General features: G+C 42.5%; 2 protein-coding genes across 5 annotated transcripts in view; one reads left to right on the top strand and one right to left on the bottom strand.

Annotated features, from left to right (window-relative positions):
- Window positions 1–674: 674 nt before the first annotated feature.
- LOC110973427 (NADH dehydrogenase [ubiquinone] 1 alpha subcomplex subunit 10, mitochondrial-like) lies at window positions 675–7,194 on the top strand. The gene is made up of 9 exons (XM_022224269.2): window positions 675–937; window positions 1,298–1,547; window positions 1,854–1,985; window positions 2,341–2,427; window positions 2,775–2,896; window positions 3,025–3,159; window positions 3,925–4,010; window positions 4,849–4,957; window positions 5,441–7,194. Exons 1-9 carry the CDS (start codon window positions 827–829, stop codon window positions 5,513–5,515), a joined length of 1,107 nt encoding a protein of 368 aa, XP_022079961.1. The 5' UTR covers window positions 675–826; the 3' UTR covers window positions 5,516–7,194.
- Window positions 7,195–7,394: 200 nt separating this feature from the next.
- LOC110973479 (sorting nexin-13-like) overlaps window positions 7,395–16,359 on the bottom strand; it is a 40,083-nt gene continuing 31,118 nt past the window's right edge. For all 4 annotated transcript variants that reach the window (XM_022224331.2, XM_022224330.2, XM_022224329.2 and 1 more), the window contains 4 exons: window positions 16,038–16,183; window positions 15,436–15,504; window positions 14,829–14,941; window positions 7,395–14,323 (listed from right to left, as the gene is read on the bottom strand). In XM_022224331.2, coding sequence (XP_022080023.2) covers window positions 13,998–14,323; window positions 14,829–14,941; window positions 15,436–15,504; window positions 16,038–16,183 — 654 coding nt within the window. In that variant the 3' untranslated portion in view covers window positions 7,395–13,997. The remainder of the gene's footprint in view (window positions 14,324–14,828; window positions 14,942–15,435; window positions 15,505–16,037; window positions 16,184–16,359) is intronic.

A 16,359-nucleotide genomic window follows, 5' to 3' on the forward strand; every position in this document is an offset into this window, starting at 1 on the left:
GCGCTCAGTTCTGAATATAGCCGCCCGCCTCTATACAAAATAGGCCCGCAATTTGGGACTGTTTTTGTGAAAGAAATACCCCGAACTGGAAACTATCATTCCCCGGAATTCGGGTTTCATAGAAATATTTTTATGATCTATCCTGATCATGGCATGTCTTTTTGTAAAATTCCCATGGTCGAGTTTGGGCGGCTTGTTCTTGACACGGGTTTCTTGTTCTCGCGTTCGAACGGCGGGAACACGACTAAAGAACACTTTTCTCGGAACAGGACAAACCACCTCCTCGTCAGGGTTTCACAGGAACAAATAGAAAAACTCGTGAGATTTTGATTTTTGAACTATTGCAAAAAGTAGAGAGATGGCTTCCAAAGCCATAGATAATGGCAAGTTGTGCAAAATTATAACATTAATTATTTTCTGTAACACAGAAATGAATGTTCCTGTTTATATAGAAAAGAATTCAGCCCATCCAAACATTAACTCTCGAATAACGTAGCCTACATGGACGCAGCCATGTTGCATGTTGCTTGTCACTAACTACCATCGGTAATCGGTTGTTTGTTCCCGGCGTTCGAGCGGACGACCCACGAACAACAAATCGAGCTGTTCGTGAACCTACGATGACAAGCCGTCTGAACTTAGCCCATGTGATCACAAAATATGATTGAGACCGACTGCCACTGGAGGGCGCTGTTAATGGCTCTGTGAATGAAGAAGAAGAGAAGCGAAAGAGACAGCCTACCTTAAACGCAAATAATGGTTGAATTTCATCGTTTTGCGTGTTCGAGGTAGAAACTACTAGCTGCCAACAGATTTAATACAAACCATGGTTTTCCACATCTGTAGGATGGGCATGCGGCAGGGTGCCCATCTGAAATTGTCTGCCGCAAAGTTATGTGGGCTTACCCTGGCTCCCAAAATGGCGCCTTGCATGCAGGTAGGCCGCCTAAGCTTTATGATTTTGTCTCCAGGAACATGTGCAATAATGGCATAAAGGCCCCGATAAGCCTACCCCTAACTAGTAATTAACTTGTTGTTACTCTGACAACGAGCTGACTGGGACAATCGTGAAGCTCGAGTAAAATTAGGAGTTTGAAAAACAAGGGTCATTGTCACAGCCACTCTCCATCATCACTGATCATCACATGCATCATGTCCATATGATCATAATGATCAACATCAGATCATGTCAGACTCCCTAGGCCTATTTATTTATTTGAGAGATGACTACCAAACAAATCCATAATCTTTCAATATTTTCAACCGAATATATACTCGCTGTTACCTCAAACGTCAGGTGTCCTACCGGGGCATGTTCGTCTCCACCGACAACCTCATCACCTTCTTCACAGGCCACAAGTTCATGCACAAGTTCGACGAGCGCAGCAAGATTGTGGTGGTGGATGGCAACATCGGCTGCGGCAAGAGCAAGTTCAGCCAGGAACTGGCTGCTAAGCTGGGCATGAAGTACATGCCCGAGGCCCACGTCCATTACCTGGACGAGCTGGAGCTTGGGCCCGGCAAGAAGTACGACCCCAAGTACATCGGTGAGTAGCTGGCGTTGTGGCTCAGCTTTCGCCAGTGAACTCTTGGACAGTGTCTGAGCCAGAGCTCAGAATTTGACTCAAATTGTTCATTCAGACTCGAGTTACAATCTTTGCACTCGGGAGTGAGATTTTGTCAGGATTTTTCCTGATTTTAGGGGTCTCGTCAAGGATTTTTCTTCAAACAATGTCTTTAAAATCAGGAAAATCCTGAGTTTTCCAATTAAGAAGCATTTACATAGGGACCACTAGGAATGGGTAATTTAAGAAATTCAACAGTAGTCAATGTTTTGTCTTGCATTCCCACAGGCAATGTCTCTTTGGAGCGGTTCTACAAGGACCCCTTCGACAAAGACGGCCATTCCTTCCGCTTCCAGATGATGATGTACGCCATGCGCTTCAGGCAGTACGCGGACGTCCTTGAGCACCTCTTGAAAACAGGTGAAAAGATCCAGCCGTTATTTAGAAAGATTTAAGTGACGAACAATACTTCTTGCCCTGATACAAATTTCTATTCCTTTCAAATTTTTTTATGAATAATTTAATTCTTTTTTAGTCATAAGATTTTTGTTGCTTTTCATTTGAATCTGCTTGAAACAAGCCTCCATAGTGCAATTTCTCACATTTAAAACAAAAGAAACTTCTCCCTTTTCATGAATTTCATATTCAAATATTCAAATTCAGAAAATAACATTCTAATACTCGATAATTGATCGATTATCCGGATATTCTGCACAGCCCTATCAAGGCCCACACCATTCCACCTTGACCTTTGGGTGTGTTATCGTTCTTCCAGGTCAGGGCCTGGTCATGGAGCGATCCGTGTACAGCGACTACATCTTCATGGAGGCCATGTTCAAGATGGGTTACTTCAGGAAAGCATGTAAGAGACAAAATCTGTGTAGTACTGCAGGCCACTAACATACACAGGCTGAGTCCTGTATACGTGTAGAAAGCTTAACATGATATGTTGGAACACCTCAAGTGCCAATATTGGCAGTCAATATAGTGGCAATGTTATTTACACATGACGTCAAATGTGGTTTAGTGGGTCATTTATTACTACAAGATCAAAGAGATCTTGTTCTTGCTTGCATCGCCCCTTGTCATCCAGGCCAAGTCCATGTTGGCATATATTTGTGTACTAGTGCCCTCCCCACCAGTCAATATGATTATATTCCATGATTGGGCATGTACATTGTGTTGTACCCTCCTTTTCACTCCACACAGGTTATGATTACTACAATGAGATCAAAGGGATCTCCTTGTATCGTTTACGCCCCCCTCACCTAGTCATCTACTTGGATGCGCCTGTCGACGTCCTCCAAAAGAGAATCAAGGAACGCGGAAAGGTAAATATCTTGGATTTGATACACATGTACAGTTTGTAACCCTATACTTTGCAAAATCTGTCCGGTTACTGCTTGGATGCTCTGTCAAAACCAGACACTCTGACTCTCCAACGTCTGTCCCATTTCAGGAGACAGAGGCTGAGATCCCGAGCGAGTACTTGCAGCACATCGAAGATGGCTACAAGAACCGGTTCCTTCCGCAGATCAGTGAGACTTCCGAGGTCCTCCGCTACGACTGGACCGACTACGGGGACATCGACCTGGTCAGTGCCTGTCCCCCTTTTCTGTTCCCTCTTGAACGAAGTAAGCCACGTCGGAGTGGAGAAAAAAGGAAGGTCAAGTGAATCGGCGAGATTCGTGGTCATGTCGTTCATGCAGCATTCACCAGGATTAAACTCCAACTTGTTAAGCATTCTTTCTTACCAGGATGTAGCCCCGGTCCTCCAAATCTTCCATTATTTCATGCACGCATTCCTTTGAGGGGTGACCACTGCGTTAGTCCTTCAGAATCGAGTGCAAATGGTATCCCCCCCCCAAGCAGTATGGACGATTTCCAGTGTGATCGGGGGCCTAAATGTATGCATTGCCGAGCATTCACAACACAGGGTGTGCCCCTAGACCGTGACGTGATGCATCCTTGGAATTGAGCTGCAGTTTAGCCGTATTCTCTCATTCCTTGAGAATCCTCATTCAAGGCGGATTTTTTTTAAGGGTCTCGGAAGGGTAGAATTGAAAAGGAGATTCAGTAACACCCATGTTGAAACAGTGCACAGATGCTGCAGACCTTCAAATTGCACATCATAAGAGACCCCAAAGATCATTAATCAGTTCATCTTTACAAAAGAAAACAGTGAAACGTAAACATACCACCGCATTTGACCTTTGAAACAAAAAGTATTTTTTTAAATGTAGAGTTACAAAGATGGCCCAAATTTTGCTCACTTTGCTGCGTCCAATGTGGTCAGAGAATGTCCGAAGTCGGACTACAAGTGTATCCTCATCGGTCATTGTGGGCCCTTTTTACACAGGTGGTAGACGAGATTCAGATGTTGAAGTTTGAGCACCTGCCTTGGAACACGGAGGACGACGTCACCTTGGACAAGCTCTACCGATTGTGAGTACTCCAAGCATGCCCAGGCGGCATTCAAATTGAGTGACTATGGCTAAAAGTAAACACGAGCTATGGGAAGTGGCCGTCAGCTGCGAGCCAGCAGATTCCATTGGTTTGCACATAATTTCAAGCCATAGCCATAATTAACAGACATACCTACAGAACCCACTGCTACCTAGCATCATACAAGAGTAATACACAGGGATGTTGAGATATTTTTCACCCTGTGGCTTCCAGTGATGACCAATAGCATGTCACAGACTGTGCTGAAAAGGTTATATTTAGACACCTCGGCTCCATCAGCCAGAGGTTATTTTTTAAACTCCATTGTACTCTCTCAACACTGTTCTCTTCACCAAGAGCATGCTATAGCAACTTGGCACGAGTATAAAGTAGAGTACATTTTAAGTATTTAAGTACTAGATTGAGTGTTCATAAAGAACTCGAGTTCCAGAAAGAATGATGAATAGTGACTCGTGTATCTCAGTATTAAAAAACAAAAGGAAAGATGAGAATTAGGGTGTTGAAAAGAGCACATGAAATAATTTATAAATAAGCATGAGATACAGTTTGAGGAAAAGACTTGGCATATGAATGAGTACTGAGAAAGAACTCAAGTACTAAACTCAGTTCTATATTAACTTGGGTACTAGACAGTTAGATACAGTTGAGAAACGGCTCACACTTTGAAATGAGTGTTGAAAAAGAGCTCATGTACTAAACTGAGTTCTATGAATACCTAAGGTACTAGACTGAGTGTTGAAAAGTGCTTAGGTACTATCATTTGTACTGAACAAATCGCTAATTCATGTTGTGCATGCATGCTTTTATATTGCCATAGTGTCTATAACAAGTATCACGTCGCACGCTGTATGGACATCCCAAAGTATCTGCCCGAGTTGACGTTTGGTGCCCAGGAGTTCTACGATTTGACGAGGGAATTCGAAGAGGTGAGAGCATTAGGTCTCCATGTGCGTGAAATACAAGATTTGAGATAACATGGCAAGTTTATAATAGTGAGCTTTGGCCATTTGAAATGGGGTTTTGAATTTTCATTTTTATATAAAGCATATCCGCAAGGCATCCATTTCTTCTTTGTTTGATGGGGTTGGTCCGTAGTAACCTTGGCAACAGGTTTATCAGTAATTGATTCACATGTATATGTAACAATTTCAACTGAACATCCTTCAGAATTAACTAGAGTTATTGAAAATGGTCAGAAATTCTAGGAGAAATTTAATTTCGCTTGATAAATAGCATCTACACAGAGAATGTTACACCTGAGACTTGAGACAGACACCAGATAGCTTCCCTACTCCAAACGGTTAAAAGCTGCGGCTGTTTCCCTCAATGTGCAATTTTATGTCCCTGTGATTTATTCTCAATCTCTTTTTTTTCCGGTTTTTGTCTTTTTCTCGTTTTGTGGTCTGCAGAAGTACAACAAGCATTACGCTCCTGGTTACAACTTGAAGGAAGGCGAGCCAAAATGGAAGCTTTTCTTCAAATGATCACGCTCCACGTCAGAGCTCCTCACTTCATATAGTGTATTAAGATTTTAAGAAAGAATTTAAGGGGGGAGGAACAGCCCGATGGCTGTCTTACGTTGAGAAGTTTGTTGTGGGACACAACGTTGGGTTCTTAAGTTCTTGGAAGGGACTTTACAGAGTTTGTAAGGTGCACTGTTCATTCAAGTTGCAAACCAGGGGACAAGTTTCACAGCTCTGACTACCTAAGGATAAGAAGTAATGAGTAACCGCACTAGAAGGTAGCAAATGAATGGTTGGTATATTCCCCACATCTGACCCAAATTTTAGTTTGTGGGTTAATATTGTGTGATCAAACACTCTACTCACTGGTTTAGCAGGAAATGTTTGTTTCAGAACTGTTAGCAGGGATAGGTAATCGCCCTATGTAGACATTTATCGTGATGCTGCCATGTTGGTCTTATTCCCGGACACCCACTGGCAATAGTAATACAACATCACATATCGATGAGGGAACAGTCTATGTTTCCTTCAGCCTCAGTTTGATTACATTGCTTTGGATGGTGGAAAAGAAAGATGGCTGCCCCATGATGGAGGTCTATTAGAGAACACTATGGCTGTGTCCAAATCATTTGGCTGTGACTTGAAATCACGCACGATTCTATGGGAACTGGCCGCGGCTACTTCCATAGACTCGTGTGTAATTTTAAGCCTTAGCCAAATAATCTGGACATGGCCCGTCTCAAAGCTGAGCTGGCAAATTGGCCAAGTGTAGAAATTATTTCCCAGCAAAAATGGGTGACTTGCCAAAATGTCTTGGAGTGCACATTATCTGTGACTGGTTCCCTGCTGCCATCCACACAAAATCGTTAAGCAGTTTTTTCTGTTTGGCGACTTTATGAAATCAAGTTCAGATGTTCAGCCCTTGCTTTTAACATCGTCACTGAGTGTTGAATACTTGACACGCAGTTGGGCTGCAAATCCCACAAGTTTTAAGTATTCTTATAGAGGACATCTTCTGTGTGAAGAAAAACTTTTTGAAACACAGCGAAAACAAATACATGTATAAAGATTTCAAGGCAAGGTTGTAGAATTTGGGATGCTGTTCCCCATGTTTGAAGACAGTTTGTCAAAGGATATTTTAGCATGGCTTTATTTTGTTTTTTTAAATGCAACTTCCACCACCTGCATGTACATCTACACCGTGGTTTTCAACATTTTGATTTAATTCACACCAAAAGAGAGAAATTGAAAATAAAACATTTGATCAGTTTTTCAGAGTAGCACTTTTCCTCTTTTGCACAGCAAGTACGACATCTTTTGGAAAGAAACAGAGCTGAACTTTTCATTTATGGTAAAAGCCGGTTTCAAATGGGATGATGGGAGTAACCATCGAAACTTTACAAGCACAGGGGATTGTTTTTCTGCAGAATAATTTTGGCTCTTCAGAATTTAAGTGGAAATGCTTCTCAGGTTTAATACCCCAACCGTGCTTTTTTTCCCTCATCACTGAAGCTCTACCTCTAGGCTGTTCCGGTTTATGAAATTGCCTGTTTTTTGGTCAACGAGGTACCCTTCTTCGGACCACTTTTTTGGAAGTTCTGGAAGACAGTTTTTGATTTTCTTTTCCTGTAGATAAAGGAGAGACGCCATTGGCATTTCTGCGTGGATTGTAATTAAAAACAAATACATTGTCTTGAGAATGGATGTATCCACTATGCTTGTGTTTGTTGGGCATGTCCATGCAACATTTTAACCCTCGGCATTTTGTGCATTTTGAAATCCTGCAGTTAACGCTATCCACGCATTAATTTTTTCCCTACAAAATTCCTCCATTACACTTACCATACCCGTGGTTTGTAAACACAGCCGGTCAGACATTCGGACGCACACAAAACATGCACCAAGTTTATTTCACTTTTATTGTCCGTCCAAATATATTAATCTTGTGCTCGATTCAGTCCTGTACATGAAAGCCGTACATCTGTTTACCTCATGAACAATCTCATTTAAATGTCTGCTACACACATGCGTAACATCTTATGAATAATCACACAAATGATATCACGAATAATTATGCAAATGACTGTTGATTCACAGTAAAACACGGAACAAGTAACGCAGTTTGGACTTGTGCGCTATTTACTATGTTACTGCAAATGGACCTCGGAAAAGGATGTTTGGAAGTTTTAATTATAAAAATAAATCACATTTGGCACATGTACAATTGAAAGTAGACAAGGTATATATAATACATGAATGCTGCGATGAATAGTACAGCTCTGTACATGCATGTAGATTAACAAAAGACCTTCACAGGTATCCACCATCCCCTCCATGAGTACCAGTGACTCCTGATTTTTCTTTACGTTCCCATGACACAGATCTTGTTCACCGGTGATCTGAGGTCAAAACACTTGCTAGCTGATTGCACCATGCTGCTGGGGTATTACCTTCCCACAATGCTTTGCATTTCGTTCACACAGGTTTGTGCATGAGAACAGCTGACGTAATAAGGTTGGGAGTGACTACATAAACAATCGAATTAAAGAGTTATAAACAGTTCAATAAAAATTCTCACAAATTTGATATCACCGAGGTTTCTAGATGGATTTATCGCCCACTGCATCAAAGTTTATGGGGGGGGGCCTGTTTTCAAGATCCTCAAAGAGCCGATTCCAGCATTGGCAATGTTGACAAGATTTTGCTTTTTGCCGATGTTCACACCACTGCAATACCAGCTTCACCAATTCTACATTATGAAAGCATGAAAAAAATGCAACCAACACAACTGGTCTCATTCTGAGCCAAAAGCCAATATACAAATAACAGAACAAACAGCTGCAGTAATGCCACTATTAAAGAAAAGATCCTTTTGAACGGAATTTATATCCTCATACAAAAAAAAAATTCAAGGGTGTATTCGGTGGTGGGCACACAGGGCATACATGTATATGATATGGTTAATTCGTAATGTACATTAATTATAAAACCACTGTAAAACCTTTTTAATTGAGGTGAGATCAGTTGCTTTTGTTACCTCCCATACAGTTCTTGGCAACAACCAATGTTGTTGGGACCCCTCAAGACCATCACAAGATCCCACAAGATCCCACAAGACCCCACAAGATCCCACAAGACCCGTCTGAATTCAAGTCGCAAGCCATTCACACGAACTGCAACAAACGCATTCCTCTGTCATTGTACACCCTGTTCCTTGTCACTGGTCATGTGACTGGTCTTGTGATGTTCTTGACAACACCTCTCACAACCACCCAAAGCAAACTTAAAAACGATCACAATTCTTCCAAAAAATACAATTAGCTTGAACAGTGATATTTCAGGCATCGACACAGCCGGGAATTTAATACAAATACAAACAGGCCGAATGTCTCCATTACATGTATGTACGTTTGGACCCCCAAAAAAATGTTTCCGTTAATAGTCAAAGGCTGTGTAACAAAATTCCATCCAAAGTTTGTATGCAATTTCAAATGAACAACTTGAGAACTTTGGTTTCTTCTGGTGCATTTTTTCTTTCTTAGGCCTGGCACTGAAGAGACGGCAATGATTCAATGGGAAATAAACTTATTGCACATTTCATTCATCAAATCATAAATTTACATGGAAAGTCATTTACTGATTGACACATGCCGATCACATCTGGAGACGGAAGACGTCTGATCTGAACTTTGGCTTTCTTCTCAATTTGGCAAAGTCTGGACAACTTCGCCAAAGCTTTGCTACCGTGCAAGTCTATGGGAAAGGGATGTAGCCACAAGCTGGCGGCTTCCACAGCCGCCTGTGTTCTTTCAAGCCATAGTCCAAGTAATTTAGGCATGGCCTGTCATTCCACTTTAGGTTGGATTCTTGCAACTATAGAGGGTTTGCATGGCTGCCATCTTGCAGGCCAGAACTGCCCTGCAAGATGGCTACCGCGCAAAGCCTCTATATGCTTCAATGCATGACTGACCTTTCTGTTAACTTTTACCCTTTAGTGGTTTTTATTGTACCAAAACTTATTCGATGACGGCAGCTCAGAACCAACTTTTTCCTGGACCAATCAATGGGTAGGAATTCTAAAGCAGTGCGCCACCACGAGTTTGCCAACAGAGAGGCCACTTTTGAAGTTCAAGGTCAATTTGTGCACCTGGTACATGGATCAATACAAATAAGAATTCATCACTGATTGACAGTGTCACAGTTGGGCCCATCAGAAGTCCACTCACAAACTTTGATTCACAAGAAGGCCGGCGTCACGCAGCATAACGAACAGTAGCAACAATGTGAATGCGTTTTTCATGGCTCACCGGACTAGCCTGTGACTTGTGATGGACTTGTAGGGACTACAGCACTGCCGTTCACGTGACACACACTCTAATATCTGGAAACATTAGTCTTAACGACCATCCATTGGTGGATGGGGGGGGACATGGGGAGAGGGGCAGTGACCCCAACAAAGGGGTAATTTGGGGGGACAGAATGAAGTAAGTTGAAAGGGGGGACCTACTTAATTTCCCCTAAAACCCAAAATTTTGCCTCAAACCTCAGCGATGAGGTTTGAGGCTATGAACGGGAATATATAGAAATGTTCCCCAAAATGCTCTTCCTTCCCCACCCCGCTTTCAACACAAAAAACCTCCATATATGTAATACATGAACCTATAATTATGGCCTAATATAAGAGCAACACACTCGACTGAAAACAAAGTTTCACGTGACTCTGATAAGTTGCACAGCGCCCTCAACGGATCCCGCACAGAACCCAATGAACCAATTCACCGAGGGAACAGTGCGCAACATCTGCGTGGTTACATTGCTTTTTCAAATACGTGTATTCAACAGGTGGGATACATTGTGATAGACGTCCTTTGCATAGCCTATAAACACATGCTCACTACCACAAGATGCCAGTTGTTACATCTGCACCATAAAACTACCAAAAGTACTTCAGTTGTAAAGGTAATGAGCAAACCATATACACGTACTTGCATGAACTTGTGCCTTTTGACAAAATTTCATTACAAAGATGCCTGTGACTGTTTGAGTGCACAGCAAATGGTGAACACAACAAGCTGGTCCCCCCCTGATATTGATGCAACTATGGACCTGCTTTTTCTAAATGACTACTGAGTTTGTTCTTCTGGACCCTAAAATCATATCTTTCAATCTGCTGCAGAAAAATAAAATCTGGAATCTTGAGACACACTGTTCCAGAATTGCATTGCACGCTACAAAACAGTTTATTTTGCCCTCCAAAATATGATGCAGGTGTAAGAAAAAAAATGCGGCTGAAAAGGTTATGTACATGCTGCACCAATAGATTATTGCATTTTTAGGTCATTTTCTTTTGTGTATATCCACTCTCAGCTTTAACATCATAAAAAAAATCACAGATTTATAAAACGTTTGCATTTATGATACAAAAAGTGTGTCTACAGACAAAAACATGTAGTTTGGAATCCGACTTTGCGTTCAAGGACAGAACTGTAAGAAATTGAAAGGGATTCTGTGACATCAACACTTGGCCACGACAAAAGCAGATGCAAATAAAAACAAAGCAGTTCCTGATGAGACTTGAAGTGGGCCCCGTGCTCAGATGTACACTCCATACTGAATTGCACTGCACTTTGTTTTGATTTTGGTTCCAAAGGTCTCGTGCTCCAGTTCGGACGGGACAAGTCTCAACTTGCGAGACTGTAAGGCCGTTAAAACCCTCAAAGATGGCAGCAGAATTTTTCCCCGGCCATTCACATTGTTCCGTTATGGGCGAGTCTGCGCGCGCAAGTCATTCCCCCTGATTTCAAATGTTGTTTGTTACAGGGATTGGTCAGGTTTGGTACTGTTATGCAGGCAGCACGAAAACACTACAGATGTATACATACGGCTTACTTCATGGATGATTCCTTTTTAACATCATCAGGGAGTTTGTATTCCGCGTTAGACCCATAAAAAAGAGGTTGCAAAAGTGTCAGTCTGTTACCACAGCAACCATAGCTTTACCTGATCCTTGCAAGGTTCAAATTTCAGAAGAAATCTCCACGGTAATCGTAGGGGGACACTTCCAACAGAGAAACATCACTAGAGTTTAGGTCCTCACTGTAACACCATTATGGTACACTCCCCAGGGAACTGAGATGCTGTCAGGAATGTTCAGGTGTGAGCCCAATGTGCAGGGATAATGATCATGTATTAGTGCCTTTGAATTAGGGCTGAGTCAATTCAAATAATTCACTATTTGAATATTTGACCTTCAATTCAATCGAATATCCCAATATTCCGTCGTACTGAGCTGCAGATTGTTGATGAACAAACCATACACAAAACCAGCTGCAATAATGCACAATATTGTACATTATAATCACTATAATAGCTTCTCACATCTAGGACTATCTCCAGCCATGATTTAGCAAGATTTAAGAGATGAACAATACTTTCGGCCCCGTTGAAAATTTCTATTCCTTTTAATTTGTTTAATGAATAATTTACCTGTACTTTCTGAATCACTGTAAGATTTCTGTCACTTTCCATTTGAATCTGCTTGAAACAAACCTCCATAATGCAATTCTCCTCCTTAAAATGAAAAGAAAGTTCTTCCATCCTTTTCATGAATTTTGCATTTGAATATTCAAATTCAGAAAATAATACTTGAATATTCGATAATTGATGGAATATACGGATATTTGGCACAGCCCTACTTTGAATTACAGATACCATAAGATACTGTGCGATTTATGCTTTGATATTACTGTTTTTACTCTCTAATGACTGAAAAGGAAAACTTGTGAAAATCCCTTCCAATATGCCAGTCTGTTACCCATGGAATACCCACTGTTGTTCTTTTCACGTGGTGCACTGATAAACTATGTATAATGTTCCTTACAAACTTGGACCCCAGTTTAATGATGCTCAGATGCATCGTTTCAGAGCCAAAATGAAATCTCAGGTATAGCAGAGTTGCATCTGACTTGCCGTTGTTGACTTGAACTGATGGTGCAAATTTAACAGCACAGGGGATTTCCCAGATGACCAAAAAAAACAACAACAACACGGAGTCACTTCCAAACCAGACGCCTTCATTTGTCAGTCGGAAACTTGTCACACACACACCACTCGTTTAAAAAAATACTGATTCTGTTTGTTTTTCATAAGTAAGAATCCTCGTAAAAATTCCTGATCGGGTAGCAAACAAGACAGAATTGGGTCGGTCTTCATTCTTTCGTACGCACATCTGTCGTTCCTGCAAATTGCAAGAGTTTTGCCACACAATCTGACAATTCTTATGTACAATGTGTTTTTTCTTGCTTGTGTTTACAGCCCAATCTTTTCTTCTGATAAAATGACAAACAAGGACACGGAGGGCAAGAATATTCATCTCATAATTCAGCAAACAACACAATCAGAAAATATTTACGATTCTTCCGAAAACTCTACGGGAGTGGTATAAAATATATAAACTCACTTCGGATAAACTCGGCTGGAAAATTCTGCTTCGAGTTCAGGAATTTGTTAAGAATATATATATTTTTGGTAGCGAATTAAATTCTTTAATCGATCCAAAGCCTATATGTTTTTTTAACCCTAACAGTACCGGGCATTGTTTGGCTTAGAGTACTCAGTACTACAAAATACTACGTAACACTCTCAGCCTGAAGGACCTAGCGCTACAAATTACTATTTCTGGCTAGGTTTATTCCGTTGTTACTCGTACAAAGAACAATGAAACCATGTATTCATAGTGCCACAGCGCTGTATGGTACATTGTCTTTTGGATTGTATTTTATGGCTTCAGAGAATAATAATGTCATGTCCTCTTACAAGCGACAGGGCTGAGTGCTACATTTCACTACGAAGTAGTACTTTGTAGCATTCGGGACTGTTAGGGTTAAAGGACCGTACACTTTGCACACCACCTGTTCCTCTATCATGACCCAAACATTTGAGATGCCTGTCTATGATTCATGAAGAAGAGTTGAAAACAACTGGTAATCTGAAAAATCTGATGACTTCTATTCAGTCCCTCAATCCTCAAAGAGCCAAGAGGGGGATCCACCCCTATTTGTTTTCTCCGAAATCATCACGGTGCTGTTTTCTTGTGAAGAGCATTCGTAAGACTTTTCACTGATGTCTTTGCATCATTTTGATCCCAACTTTAAGGAAATCAGAAGCGCTGTTAGCAGTTGAATGCCTATGATTGTAATGACAAAACCTAATGGTGGATTGTATTGAAACTTCAAAGATGTACTCATATTGAATGTTTTTAAGTGCACGCAATGTTTGGTCCTACAACAGCCGAGATATCCCCCCCCAGGTGTGAGAAGATCTGACAAAACCTGGCCTGTTTTGGATTAATACAAATGGGCCAGCAACTCACTGAAAAATGTCTGTTTCATCAATTGTACCTCCTCCCCGTGAGTGACTGGGGATTGATAGCTGATGGCACAGCGAGCTGCGCACAGATGAGGTGGGGCTGTTCCATCGACGACCGCTCCTTCCTCTGGGGGCGTCACCTGGTGTCGGATCGCTCAAGGTGTCGCCGTCGCAGGCTCCCGCCGGCAGCGGCGGCAGCCGGCTGTGACATCTGTGATTGCAGCAGCTTGCCGGAGCTGTTGCTGCTGCCACTGTTCCCCCGCCGCTGACGCACCCGGGGTGACTGGCCGTGTAGCTTGCGAAAGATCTGGGTGAACTTGTTGGCCCGGAAGATGACAGTCAGCAGGCCCTCCAGCACTACGTAAAGCAGGCGCTTGTTCAGGACGCGGTTCTGCAGCATCTGCATCAGCCGAAGCATCCCCCGCCGGCTGGTGTCAGTGCCGATGAAATTCTTCAGCTCGTCTACCATGGCCGAGGAAAAACCAAAAAACAAAAAGGTCAAATAAAACTTGAAGATCTATATAACCAATCTAAGTGGAAACAGGAAATGGTACGTTTTTAGCAGCAAGTCCTCACAAAATCCAACACCAATTAGGAACCAGTGGACACATACTACAACCATAACTATTCACCGGGGCATCAACCTTCCTCAATCCTTCAAATTCCCCCAAACCTCACATGGGATTTCAAAGATTAGTAGTTTCCATTGAAAGTTTCTAACTTCAAGGTATGCTCTCTTAACAGAGAGATCCAACTTAGCAGATTTTATTTTGCCCCTTGCCAATACTTACAGAGGGTCAAAACTACACTTGCACAAAGTTCCAACCAGTGGGCAAAACACTTCTACTGGCCTCCTTTACCACTCTCCAAACGCACTGAAATCAACATACTGAGTAGGCCTATAATCTCTCATTTGGGAGATGACACGATTCTGTTTTCAACATGTCCGGCAAGCTCCATTCCTAACCTGGTATGCCGCTGAAGAGCTTGACTTTGGCGGCCACCAGGGTCCGTAGCTTGACGTTCTCGCTCCGCTCCGGTGACGACTCGGCCAACACACCGCCCGGCCAGAAGGATTCCCTGTAAGAGCAACATGACGAGGTGGCTGACGGGGGCTACTGCACAAATATTTAATGCTCTGAGTGGTGTACAAGAAGAATACTCCACGGATCACTGAGGGAGTGTTAGCACTCCCGAATACATGAAAAAAAAGGACACGTACATGTATGCAAGGTACCAGTGGTCATACGCATAGTCCTTTGGTTACCATGGGTACCGTGCTTTGGTTGCTACGGGTACAGTTCATTAGGCTGTGCAAAGCAAGATGGCAACCATAACGAATGCCATAGGACTAGCTCTCAGCCAATCAAGATGCAGAATCTGTGGGTGAGATGTTAAGTACAAATTCTTTCGAACTGGAAAACTCTGCCACCATCTATCCTACATGGGAGGGCTCACTTTTACAGGTTAGTTTAATGTCTGATAAATGGTCAATGATCATGGAAGATGACCCATGAATATGCATGAGTCCTGTAGCCTTCATGCTACGTTAGAATCAAAGAGGTAGAACGTACCTGAATTGCTTGACGTAGTTTGCCACTTGCTCTGGTGAGGTTAGGTCCTCCACACTCTCAACGATTTTGCTGCAGAAACCAAATTCACAATATCATTAAACCCTGGCAAAGCTTAGGTATCGAATGGAGAACCGTGGCTCTGTAGTTTAGTGCACTGAACCTAAGATAGTGTGAATACTCCTGTACACTGTGGGTTCGAGTCCAGCCTGTGGGGTTGTGAGGTTTGTGTCCTTAAGTAAGACACTTTACCAGCATTGCCTCTCCGCTCCACCATCCAAGAGCACCATCGATGCCTGGGAAGCCACATCGGGCTAGTGCGCTTGAACCGTTCAACACACTGCGCGTCATTTAAATGTTTACGCAAATCTTTTCTTCCAAGGATTAAGCTCGGTCCCATGTTGGAGTCAGCCTGTCTGGGCAACTGGAAATGCCTTTTGAATGAACTCTTGCGGACTACGAATGGGTTGACGGCAAGTTCACTTGACAAGAAATTTTGGGTTGCAAGTTTGAATCAATTCCACCGCACAGTTGCAAAGCAGAGTACAAGCAGTCGCCAGACGTTCATCTTGCCTGTCCGTTAGTCAGTCCCTCTGCCTACCTACCTGTTGATCTTACTCCCAAACGCCGCCTTGATGATCTGCCTCAGGAGTGTCGCCACCTGACGCCGCAGCCACTGGTCCTTGCTCTTGAGATCAAAGACTTCGTCCATCAGGAGGAGCATGATTCGCAACGGAATGTTGTCATCGTCCTGTTTCGATAGCACAACGTAACAACCCTCGCGTCATTTGGCTGATTGGGTTACACCGGAATGCCCCAGGCAACTTGAGGTATGGTTGTGATTTTTAAAACCAGCACCTTTGCAATCTCTGCAGTCATGTCTGCAGAATCAAGGTATGTGGTTGCAATCTTGTTGCATATTGGTTG

Source organism: Acanthaster planci, linkage group LG17 (assembly GCF_054643075.1).
Source record: "Acanthaster planci isolate LZ-2023a linkage group LG17, COTS_SCS, whole genome shotgun sequence".
Lineage (NCBI taxonomy): Eukaryota > Metazoa > Echinodermata > Asteroidea > Valvatida > Acanthasteridae > Acanthaster > Acanthaster planci.